The following is a 12,814-nucleotide window of genomic DNA, read 5'->3' as shown; positions in this document are numbered from 1 at the left end:
ACGCGTTGATACCACATATATTTATATTTATTTACACAGTTTATTTTTTTAAAAGGGAAAAGGGGGGTGATTCAATGTTCTAGCCCCCATAGGGAACTATAAAATGCATTACACTGATTGCCAGCACTGATCAATGCTATGCCATAGCATTGCATTGATCAGTGTTATCAGCGGTCAATTGCTCAATCCTGGATCTCAGGCTTGGGGCAATCAATCACCCATCGAACGCCGAGGAGGAAGGTAGGGACCCACCTTGTATGTCCTCAGCTGATTGGTACAATGCTGTAGTCCCGATCAGCCCAACTGAGCTGCAGGGATGTATTTTTTTTTACATTTTAGACTTATGATCCCATGTGGTGAATGGTGTAAACGTAAATAAAAAAAACTACTAACCTCTTGGGGACGCAGGGCGTACCTAGACGCCCTGTGTCCGCGATATAACGCAGGGTCACCATACGGGGTTGGTCCCAGCGACTAACGGTAGCTGGGACTCGTCTAGTCGCCAGAACCGACCCCGTATGGAGACCCTGCGTTATATCATAGACACAGGGCGTCCAGGTACGCCCTACGTCCCCAAGAGGTTAGTAGTTTTTTATTTACGTCTACGCCATTCACCACATGGGATCATAAGCATTATATTTTTAAGGTTGGATATTTCCGCACACAGCAATACCAAATATGTGTATGTTCTCTTAATTTATTTTGAAAATAGGAAAAGGAGGGCAACTAAAATTTTATTAGGGGGGGAGCTTTTTTCATATATTATAAAAAAAAAGCCATTTTATTAAAAACATTCTATTAATTTAGTTGACTTTTATAAGCAATAATTAGATTGCTAACATTGAATAATGCTATGATATTGCATAGGATTGCTCAGTGTGATCGCCAATCTACTAAAAGTGTCTGAGGCAGACACGATTAGCAGAAAGCCCCAGGACAGCACAGAGCAAGTGCAAGACCGGTGGGCATGTAAACTGTTTGAACCCTCGATCAGACAGGGGCCAATCGCTATTTATCAAGGCACTTAAGGATGAATGTTGGCAGGACTGCCGATGTCCGTCATTGACTGTGAGCGCTCAGCTGCTAAAAGCGCTGTCACTTGCATTCTATGAAGTGAGAACAGCTCCTACACTTGCTCCATAGACATTAAACACTCCAAGGAATACAAGCCATGAAGTGTTTAGGACCAGAAGGCCAGGGCATGCATGTATGCCCTGGCCTTCTGGTCCTAAACACTTCAGGGCGTACATCTATTCCTTAAAAAGTGTTGTCTACAGGTTAAAGGGGTTTTTCAACATAGCAAAATTAGTAAAACTAGATTTGTACCACATACATATATGTAAAGGAATAAAAAAAATGTACACTTTTTTCCCCGGTAAGGATTCTTCTCCCCACCGTGACCTTGATGTTGCCAGGCAACAGAACACACTTCTCTACTATTCTCCTTGCTTGTTTACACAGCACAGCAGAGACTAACAAGCAATACAGAGCTGAACTGAGTATGGCTGACGATCTTACTGAATGTCCTAAGATGGTGGTGTTCAAGGGCATGTTTAAATTCACACACTACATATATCTTCATGGTATAACCCCTTTAAGGATTTTACAAGGCAGCCACTTTACTGACATGCCAATCAAAAAAAATTAGATCTGCCTAGTAGAATTCACATTTTACTTCAAACCCAAAGCGGATCCGCTGAGCTTGAATGCACCCGTTCTGTTTAAACTTTGCTATTGCTATAGTTTCATCTATAATTTACTAGTTAATACTTCTTATAAACCACTCAAGTAGATTGTTACCTTGGGTAAGACGTCTTCTGAAGCAGAAAAGAAGTATGTATACACAATAAGTTCAGACGCAACTTCAATGAATTTTTCCTGTGGAAGGAAATATTTTCAAATGATGGTAAACAAGAAAAAAATATCCAAATTTCTCATATGACAACATTTGACAAAAGAACATTCCACTGAATTTAATAACTTGAGAAAGGTACCCCACAAGCTGCCAGAAGCAGTTCCTCACTATTGCCAGGAATGCTGTGTACAGACTGTAAAGCATGAGAGTACAGGGCAGGGACTATAAAACGAGCTGGCCTCTCACTCTTCTGCTCATCCAGCAGCCTCCTTAGCTGACCACTGAGCAGACATTATAAGTAAATTGCAGATAACTTGTTCTCATGGTACTTGTAAAGGGAAAAGGCTGGTAAATAGATTGGATGTGCAGATAGACAGACAAATACACATACAACATATTCACCAGCATTTTGCGCTAACAAATAATGAGAACAAGGTGCATATACTGTATATATATATATATATATATATATATATATATATATATATATATATTTTAACACAGCATAACCATCATGACTTGAACCTCTATAGCAGTGATCCCTAAGTTGTAAGCAAAAAAGTACAAAGACACATCAGCTCACCCACTCTTCATTAGTAGCACGCCTCAGAAATATAAGTCCCGGAGCGCGGATGCAGGGAGCCGCCACTCCCTGTAGAAAATGAGGAAAAATCAAGGAAGAAAGAATCCAGCTCCCGAAGTGAAAAAAAAAAGATCCATAAAACTTAATCGTCCATATTAAAATGTAAAAAGGAAGCCACAAAAAGTGGCAAGTAACATGTCACTCTAAAATGGGGAGTGAAACAGTAAGGCCAGGCATGCTGGGAGTTGTATTTTTTGCAACAGCTGGAGGGTCACACGTATGGGATCACTGCTCTGTAGCATAACATTTAAAGCATAAATCAGAGAAAATACATTTTCTTTTTTTCCCCCCCATTATGCTATAGGGGTTCAAGACATGGTCAGGTTGTGCTGTTGCTCAGCACATATTTAGTCCAAACATGCCAGACAGCTGTGTATTTGACAAATCACATCCATCAACACATCAACAGTCACTTACACAGTAGTTTCTGTGTCACCGCTATGCCACCAATGTTACAGAATCTCTGTATGTGGAGCAGAGATATTAGTAATCCCAGCTCCACTAACTAAACAGCAAGCTAGGGATGTGCTCATCCCAAGGAATCTGTGCACAGGTTCAAGGGTATGTTCACACTCAGTGTATACATTGCACTTTTTTTTTTCTTTTTCAGTATAATTTTTATTAAAATTTTTTTCATATACGCAACAATAGTAATCGGGGACATCACCCCAGTCAGTAAACTTGATAATACAGACAAGGCAGAAATACAGCTACTTGTCTCAAAAACATTTTCAGGCATAAACCCCCCCCCCCCCCCCCCCCACCCCAACCACCACTGCTCGCTTTCCAGCCCCACATAGTCTTCATAGGGCAAAAACTAGAGAAGAGTTAGGTCACCTCACAAACACAAATAGGGGTCAAAACCCAAGTTAAAAGATATTCACAGGGTAGGTAAGTCAAGTTATACAAAGCCTTCCCTAGGATCCTGCAATACTATTTCTAAGGTACCATGTAGAATCAACAAACGGAGTCATGACCCTTCTGATTTCCTTGTCCTCAAGAATATAGAGATAAAGGACTTCCATTTGAAAAAAAAAGGATTTAGCCAATTTTTCTGCAGATCTCCCTAGTTCCAGTTGATTTACAAGTAAATAATGTTTCACCTGTTGGAGCACCTCTTCTTTCTTCGGTAGGTCAGAGACCAACCAATCAATGTGCCAGTAAACAACACTTAGCTACAAGTAAGAAAACCTAAAGTAGGAAAGATAGGGGGAGACCACTCACCGGGATGTGAAACAGGATTAACAATGGATCCGCTAGTAGAGAGACCCTCAGTTTATCATTCAGAAAAGTGAAGAGGGAGACCCAAAACTAGAACATGTAACAAGTCAGTTCGGGGTAGATTGCAATTCGGGCAGACCTCTATACGGTCAGGCCTGTAAAACCATACAGAGAATGGTGTAATATGTTAAATTGGGACTCCCTCCACATGTTCCTGAAAGAAAGGAATTATACAATACCAGTAAAGTAGGGACAATGTAGGGTAATAATAGCTTGTAAAAGTTGCCGGAGAAGCCATTAGGCCCCCGTCGCTTTCCCTGAGGAGAGGTTCTTGATAGCCCCACTCAGTTCCTCAGTTGTAATGTCTGCATTAAGGCCACAAAAGTCATCATCTGATAAAATAGGTAGATCTACTGCAGATAACCAATCAATAGAGGAGGGAACATATGGGGTTGAGGGAGAGTAGAGAGGAAAAGTAGTCACGCAGGATGTCAACAATCTTATGAGGATGAGAATGATCCACTCCGGAGAGATCTTTCATTATAGCTATATAGGTAGGGGGAAAGGGCCCCTTTGCGAACCTAACCAGATTTATTATCATAAGGAAATAGTAAGGCATCAAAGTGTGATTTATGTACATTCGCCATCCTCTCCAGGCAGGCCTCATAATCAATCCTTGCCTGTTTCCATCCAGCCCTTGAGATCTCAGAAGGATTAGATAGAAACAGGGAATAGGCCTTCCTCAATTGATCCCCTTTTTTCAGACAAACAATGCAATGCATTTGGAAGAGGAGACATAAGCCATAATTCGGCCCCTAAGTACTGCCTTGGCCACCTCCCAATATAAAGAGGGGTTCTGAGCATGATCAGAGTTTTTGGAAGCATACTCTATCCACCACCCTCTGAGTAAATCCCTTAACTTCTACTCTCTAGCCAGTCCCATTGGGAGCCTCCATATATAGTCAGAACCCTTGGGGACCATGTCATTAAACAAATAACAAAAAACGTGGTCTCAAATGGCTGGAGGTGCTCAACCCCAAATGCGATTGTGCATTTATATTGGGGGAGCAGATCCTGCCCTTGTAGTCCATTGCTAAGGGCAATCCCCAGCATAAAAATGCATAAAATGGAGGATGCCTGCAGCGGACTACAAGTGCCACAATAGAATCCTACACCAGATAAACGGTGTGGATGTGTAACAATTAGAATAATACAATACAGGAATATGGGTGCACTATTGTGGTAGATGTATACAATGACATTGGCTATCCCTCAACACTGATGTTAAAATTGAGACATTCGCCAGTGTATCCTTATATGAAGGACACACCAGAGCCCGCACACCAACACCAAGGTTTCTCAAAATGGCGCGGGACCTATGCTAATCCTACATGTGCGTGATAAGCAAAACAGGGGCCAGTGGGCAATTAGGCAGCATTCGGTTGACTCACAACTTCCTCCCAGATACCCTCCAGTGTGACTGAGCACACATGCCATGGGAGGAGGGAGGCAAGTTGCAAGCCCCACCTGAGTTGGCTAATATGGGTGCATAGCCTCACAGGTGCTACCTTAATGCTGCCTTGAAGATATTCAAGGCGCATTAATTTTGGAGTTTACACACCTCCAAGTATAAAATTGGAGGTGTGTAAACTCCAAAATTAATGTGCCTTGAATATCTTCAAGGCAGCATTAAGGTAGCACTTGTGAGGCTATGCACCCATATTAGCCAACTCAGGTGGGGCTTGCAGCTTGCCTCCCTCCTCCCATTGCATGTGTGCTCAGTCACGCTGGAGGGTATCTGGGAGGAGGTTGTGAGTCGACCGAATGCTGCCGTAATTGCCCACTGGCCCCTGTTTTGCTTATCACGCACAGGTAGGATTAGCATAGGTCCCGCGCCATTTTGAGAAACCATGGCATTGGTGTGCGGGCTCTGGTGTGTCCTTCATATAAGGATACACTGGCGAATGACTCAATTTTAACATCAGTGTTGAGGGATAGCCAATGTCATTGTATACATCTACCACAGTAGTGCACCCATATTCCTGTATTGACCATGTCATTAAGCCATAAAACTATGGGGGCATGATTGGAAATCACAAGATCTTCAATACAGTCATGAGAGATACATCCCGATAAAGGGGGAGAAGTAAAGTAGTAGTCTATCCTGGACCATGAGTCCTGAGAGTGGGAACAAAGAGTACTCTCTAGAGTCAGGGTGCAATAGCCTCCACGAATCCACCAGACCGACCTGCGTGGCCCAATGAGCCAGACGAAGATCACGCCTTTTGGGTAGAGTAGAGCAAATTTTGTTAAGTCTGCGATCCTCATCCGGGCACATAACTGCATTGAAATCTCCACAAACTATCATGGCAGAAGCCAGAGTTCTGGACCTGAACAGCCAAGGAGTCAAAAAAAGAATTGTTATTGTTCGGGCCATAAGCAGAGAAGAGAATAATAGATTCTGACGCAAAATTCATCACAATTTTACAGAGAGACCACCTCCCCCACACATTGTTTACCCACCAGGATTAGAACTCCAGCATTGAGGTGCACTGCAGGAGAGCCATAGACATCCTTTATCTACCACTTTCTCATTCTAACAAAATCAGTAGCATCAAGGTTCATCTGCTGTAGCATCACTACATCTGGAGAGAACCGTTTCAGGTGACAAATAATTATATTAAGTTTGTGAGATGACCTAAGACCCTTTACATTCCACGAGATAAGCTGCATACTTAATGTACATCAGGTGGGAAAAGTAAGATGGCCAGTAATAAGAAATAGAGGCACAGGACCAAAGCGAGCAGAGCTAATAAGGAAAAAACAGAAAACATCCCTTTCCCCTATTCCCTCCTCTCCAACACAAAAAAGACCTTCCCCGAACTGAATCCCCAGAGATCCCCCACAAAATAGAGACCACCAGTGGGGAGAATATCTCATTTCAACTTCACCTCTTCCCAATGCTGTGAGAACTCATCCATAGAAAAAGGACAACAACTCATAGAAAAGGAAACAGCCCTCCTCCAGCTACCCTTATCAGAAATGAAAATACAGGACTAATAAAACTACAGAGACAGAACAATAATCCCCCACCACTGCAAAAGACAGGATATCCCAAGGACCTCGGTCACTCAACTGGAAAAGACCTTTGCAATAAACAGATGCCAGTTCCCCCGCAACAACAGTTACCAGAAGATCAGGGTCACCAAAGTGCACAAAAAAGACAGGATGAAAAAAAATGCATAATGTAACATCAATTAGACGAAAGGATAAGTAACTTAGCTTTTTTTTTTTGGTATTTGTATTTGTTTATATTCCCCTGGTTTGTTTAGATAACACTACTCCCACCCACCCCCACACCTCCTCATAACAAAGAGAAATCCCTCAATAGCTAAGCCCCTCCATCCGCACCAACCCACCCGCCAAGAAAACATAACCCCAGGCTAATAAAGAATAGGCTATACTACTCCTCGTCCCCAGGTAAATAGGACTCCCAACTATCAAACCTCCGAACACGGAACAGTGCATTAAAGTCTCGCAGAGAGCTCAAGTCCTGCTAATGTCACTGGAGAGCATCCTCAAGGCCCTAGGAAGCAACGGGCTAGGCCCCAGTAGCAGGGCCCCAGGAACCGGAGAGAGATGAGTAGGATGAAACATTCAACAGGATAGAGTCTCTGAGGACCATCAATCATCCGGTGGCAAGATGGAGCTTTGCCGTTGTTCCTTCGGAGCGGCCAAAATCCAGGTACGTATCTCCAAGTCCTGAGGTGGAAGATTGTGGCTGTGTGGTGCTCCGCAAAGGGGAACGAGTCACCTCATAAGGAACTGTGCGGGAAGAATGAAGTGCCGTGGGATAGTATTGCGCTTCCTCCGGCGATGAGAATGTGGACATAGAGCCATCAGGATGGTTGACCCTAAGTATAGCAGGATACACCAGGGCAAAACGTACCGTATATACTCGAGAATAAGCCGACCCGAATATAAGCCGAGGCCCCTAATTTCACCCCCAAAACCCAGGTAAAGTTATTGACTCGACTATAAGCCTAGGGTGGGAAATACATCATCCCCCCTGTCATCATCCAGACCCCCGTCATTAACACCCTCATCATCATCACCCTGTCATCATCCCCCCTTCATCATCACCGCCTGTCATCATCCCACCCCCCCTTCATCATCACTGCCTGTCATCATCCCCTTATCATCCCACACCCCCCCTTCATCATCCCCTTATCATCCCACACCCCCCCTTCATCATCCCCTTGTCATTATCCCACCCCCCTTCATCATCCCACACCCCCCTTCATCATCACTGCCTGTCATCATCCCACCCCCCTTCATCATCCCCTTGTCATCATCCCACACCCCCCCATCATCATCCCCTTGTCATCATCCCACACCCCCCTTCATCATCCCCTTGTCATCATCCCACACCCCCCCTTCATCATCACCACATGTCATCAGCCCCCCCCCAACCCCTTCATCATCACCGCTTGTCAATGTCTTATACAGTGGTCTTCAACCTGCGGACCTCCAGATGTTTCAAAACTACAACTCCCAGCAAGCCCGGGCTGCCATCGGCTGTCCGGGCTTGCTGGGAGTTGTAGTTTTGAAACATCTGTAGGTCCGCAGGTTGAAGACCACTGCGGCCTTCGACATCATCCAGCCCCCTCCCCTCTCACCCCCTTTAGTTCTGTACTCTCCTCCGCTCGGCGGGACGTTAGGGTGGGCTGGTCCGGGCCATCTGTGCTGCAGGGACAGTCGTTCCGGGCTGTTCATATCCACCGGGGGGGCCTCTTCTCCACGCACGGAATAGAGAAGTTGCCTTAACGACGACGCACAGGGACTTTACTCATAAACTTCCCTGTGCGTCGTCGTTAAGGCAACATGACTATTCCAGGGCCGGGCCCGAAGCGCGGAGAAGAGGCCCCCCCGGTGAAGATGGACAGCCCGAAACGACTATCCCTCCGCACAGGACGGTCCCTGCAGCACAGATGACCCGGACCAGCGCACCCTAATGTCCCGCGAGGTGAGTACAGAACTAAAGGGGGTGAGAGGGGGGGGGGGCTGGATGATGTCGAAGGCTGCAGTGGTCTTCAACCTGCGGACCTCCAGATGTTTCAAAACTACAACTCCCAGCAAGCCCGGACAGCCGACGGCTGCCCGGGCTTGCAGGGAGTTGTAGTTTTGAAACATCTGGAGGTCCGCAGGTTGAAGACCGCTGAGAGCGGAGAGTTCACTCGAGTATAGGCCGAGGGGGGTGTTTACAGCAAGAAAAATTGTGTTGAAAAACTCGGCTTATACTCGAGTATATACAGTATCTGTTTCCAATGTAAGGTAGTGCAGATCGGGGAAAACAGCTTGCGGTGGCGAGACACTTCGGATGAAAAGTCCCCAAAAATAAGTAAGCGTCCACCTTCAAACATAAGGCCATTTTTCTTTTGGCGGAAAGCCCGTACTAGGGCAACTTTATCTGTAAAGTCCAGGTATTTTACAATAACTTGCCTAGGTCTAGTGAGGGTCATCAGGGCAGGTGGCGTTCCAGGTTCTGGCATGGGACGGAGGTCCGGACCTCATTCAACCAGGCAGCGATGGGGGAGGCCGAGTAGTTGAAGAAGAATCTGTTCGCACAGCCTGTGGAGGTCTCGTGTCGGGATCGATTCAAGGACCCTAACGACCCGCAAGTTGTTTCTGCGGGATCTGTTCTCGAGATCCTACACTTTATCCCAGAGACGTTTTTTTATCAGCTTCAAGAGCCGCCATGCGGGGGTTAACCGCACCTGAGGTCTCCTCCAGGGAATGAATCCTGCCACCATGTTCTGCTACCGTCTGGCCCTGCTTTTGCGCATCCGCCTGCAACTGCTGTAGTGTGGACTGCTAAGTGGCGGTGAGAGCAGCCTGAACACTCGGGGCGATCCTGCTAGCCACAGCAGCTGCCAATCTATCATAGCCCAAGGAGAATAAGTCTTGATCATCACCTCAGTCTGAGCACTCACGGTTAGAAAAGTTAGGGGAGGGAGCGCGGCTTGAGGCCCGGGAGTCTGCCATGCTGTCAGAGCCGGCCTTTCGCTTGGGGGTCTGTCGAGAGCCCTGAGAGTGTTTGCGGTGATCCTTTCTGAGCAAATATCTCTCCATGAGAGACTCCTCACACTCAGGGGGGTGGCAAGTACCTTCCAAGAAGGGCAAGTGCACGTAGCAGGGTGCAATAACGGGGTAGCTGCGGCGGAGGTGGTGTTCTGTGCATCATAGTGCGGAAGCCTACATTGCACATTTCATGTTTGTAATGATATGTTTACACAAAGCATAAAAGCTGGAAGAATCTTTAAATGATTGTACACCTAGATTACTATAGGAAGAAATGTTTAAAGGGAATCTGTCACCAGCATCACCCATACTAACTTGACAGTACAGAGTAACAATGCCAGTAATGTAATAATTCCAGTGAGGGAACATGTGGTCTCCACTTATTTTTTTTCCCTAGATCAGCTCTGCCCACTCCTGTCACTGCATGATCATCATCACAGGGCCTTTAGCATAATCCTCTCCTATCCTGCAATAATGAGCTCTGCGCCCACATATACTGTATCTAGCAGATACAATGCAGGGTCTGGTCAGACAGTCACCACACAACACAACAGCAGTGACTGCCCAACCAGGACCTGCTCTGTACCTGCTAGATGCTGAAGGTGTAGGACCTGTGATGATGTCACGATCATGTACCCAGTACGTGTGGGGATAAAAGAAAATGTGGCTGAAGGACCAAGGATGATGAAGATGATCATAAGATAGGAGTCCAGCAGTAAGAAGAGCGCACAAAGGGACTGGAAACGCCCTCAGTGTAATGAAATACTTTATTGTATATTCTAATTTTTGAAGGTAAATTGGGAATGTGTGTTCAAATCAGTGTCACTTACATTACTCTGAATCAGCAAGTAAGTACGGGTGATACTGATGACAGATATATATTATATAATCACTACACCCTATGCAGATTAAACAGAACTAAATGTATTTTGGTTTTATTCTCCTATTACTTACAATTTATAAAACGCAATGCTTTACCTTCAGGGTTGATTCAACACCAACATACACAAACAGCACACGATGGCGTTTTTGCACATGCTCAAACATCTGTTCGCTTGGGAGCTGTCGTATTAATGGCCTTTAAACAGATAAAGGTATAATGTAAAATAAATGTAAAAAATTGGGCAAGACACATTTAACTCTATAAAATAACAAGCTAATATAAAATAGGCTACAAGAAATAGACATATAAGGAGAACTTCACAGACCAAATAAACTGAAGTTTTAAAACAGGACTGTTTAGACCAAATTTCTCTGTTTATATTTTGCATTTGTTCTTAGGTATGTAACCCTAAAGATTTTTAGGAAAAGAGAAACGTCCAGCACAATCAGAATCCAATTAATATTCTTCTTTTATTGTGTTTTTTTTTTTTTTTTTAAGATTTTTCTCCATGTTATCTAAATAAAGTAGAATTATTGCATAAAGGGAAGTTCTGCACCTTATTTGTGGTCAGTGAATTGAACCACTTTTGCTTACATCCACAGGCTGAGAAGTAGTACAGACCAAGCCCTGATCACAGTTGAGTGGTTCATACAATTGTATACAATATAAGCAACCTTCTGTTTGCTAAACACATCAACAGAAGAGACCTCTCCCTTGTTTTGATACATTCTTAATATGTATGGGCATCCACTACGAATGGAAGCCGGATTAGCCTGTATTGTTGTTCTGATGTAAACAAGAATGTTTCCGTTCACAGGTAAGTCGCAAGAGGAATTGAAAAAGTATATTAGAACTATGCAATTTACATGAAGTTCAAGAGTCCCTTGTTCAGACGCCGTAGTAGTCTGTCTGCTGTCGTTCCTTTTTAATCTTGATTTTAAGCTACAGTCACTCTCAATAAAGATTATACACATTTTTGCACTTCATTTTCTGTCTCAATGTTATTTCACAACCCTATTTTGTTATAAAAAACTAAATATATAAAAAAAAATGCCTGTCACCATTCTTTCATTTAAAAAAAATATAATCTGATCACTAATATAGAAAACACAAAAAAATCACTTACTTACCCAGCAACTCTATTTGCAAATTCAATAATATCTTCCTTAGTTCTCGGACCACGATAGTTGTAGGCCATTTCACCTTTTAGCCTGTGCATTTATTGAAAAGACACAATATCTTAAAAAACAAATACGTTTAAACCCAGTAATGAAATCACATATCCCAAATGAAATTAAAAAAGGAAAGCATAGCAAAAATATGACCACATAAATATGGTCTCAATATGTACTGCATTTTTCGTCCTATAGGACGCACCGGCGTATAAAACGCACCCAATTTTTAGGGGCAAAATTTTAAAAAATAAAGATTTTGAACCCAATAGTGGTCTTCCACCTGCGGACCTCCAGATGTTGCAAAACTACAACTCCCAGCATGCCCGGACAGCCGTTGGCTGTCCGGGCATGCTGGGAGTTGTAGTTTTGCAACATCTGGAGGTCCACAGATTGAAGACCACTGCATAGGAGGTAATACTCACGTGTCCCTGCCGCTCCGGACCCGTCACCACTTCCCTGGATGTCGCTCCATCGCTGTCGCCATGTCCCCGTCGCTCTGGAACGTCTCTGCTGCCGGACGGGTATCCTCGCTCTCCGTCACCGCCATCGTGTCGTTACGCACGCCGACGCACGTACGCGACGACGTGATGACGAGGAAGGAGAGCGCCGGCATACAGGGGATCCCTGAACGGAGAAGACACCGAGGAGGCAGGTAAGGTCCCTCCCGGTGTCCTGTAAGCACTAACCCGGCTATTCAGTCGGGCTGTTCGGGACCGCCGCGGTGAAATCGCGGCGGTCCCGAACAGCCCGACTGAACAGCCGGGTTAGTGTCACTTTCCCTTCAGACGCGGCGGTCAGCTTTGATCGCCGCGTCTGAAGGGTTAATACAGGGCATCACCACGATCGGTGATGTCCTGTATTAGCCGCGGGTCCCGGCCGTTGATGGCCGCAGGGACCGCCGCGATAGGGGGTGTATTCGCCGTATAAGACGCACCGACTTTTCCCCCCCCAGTTTT

General features: G+C 44.9%; 1 protein-coding gene across 3 annotated transcripts in view; it reads right to left on the bottom strand.

Moving 5' to 3' along the window:
* Positions 1-12,814, bottom strand: part of TMX3 (thioredoxin related transmembrane protein 3) — a 72,437-nt gene that overhangs the window by 34,763 nt on the left and 24,860 nt on the right. For all 3 annotated transcript variants that reach the window (XM_056521477.1, XM_056521480.1, XM_056521478.1), the window contains 3 exons: positions 11,814-11,894; positions 10,779-10,878; positions 1,801-1,878 (listed from right to left, as the gene is read on the bottom strand). In XM_056521477.1, coding sequence (XP_056377452.1) covers positions 1,801-1,878; positions 10,779-10,878; positions 11,814-11,894 — 259 coding nt within the window. The remainder of the gene's footprint in view (positions 1-1,800; positions 1,879-10,778; positions 10,879-11,813; positions 11,895-12,814) is intronic.

This window comes from Hyla sarda, chromosome 5, assembly GCF_029499605.1.
Source record: "Hyla sarda isolate aHylSar1 chromosome 5, aHylSar1.hap1, whole genome shotgun sequence".
In the NCBI taxonomy this organism is placed as follows: Eukaryota; Metazoa; Chordata; class Amphibia; order Anura; family Hylidae; genus Hyla; species Hyla sarda.
This window is presented reverse-complemented; position numbering and strand designations above follow the sequence as displayed.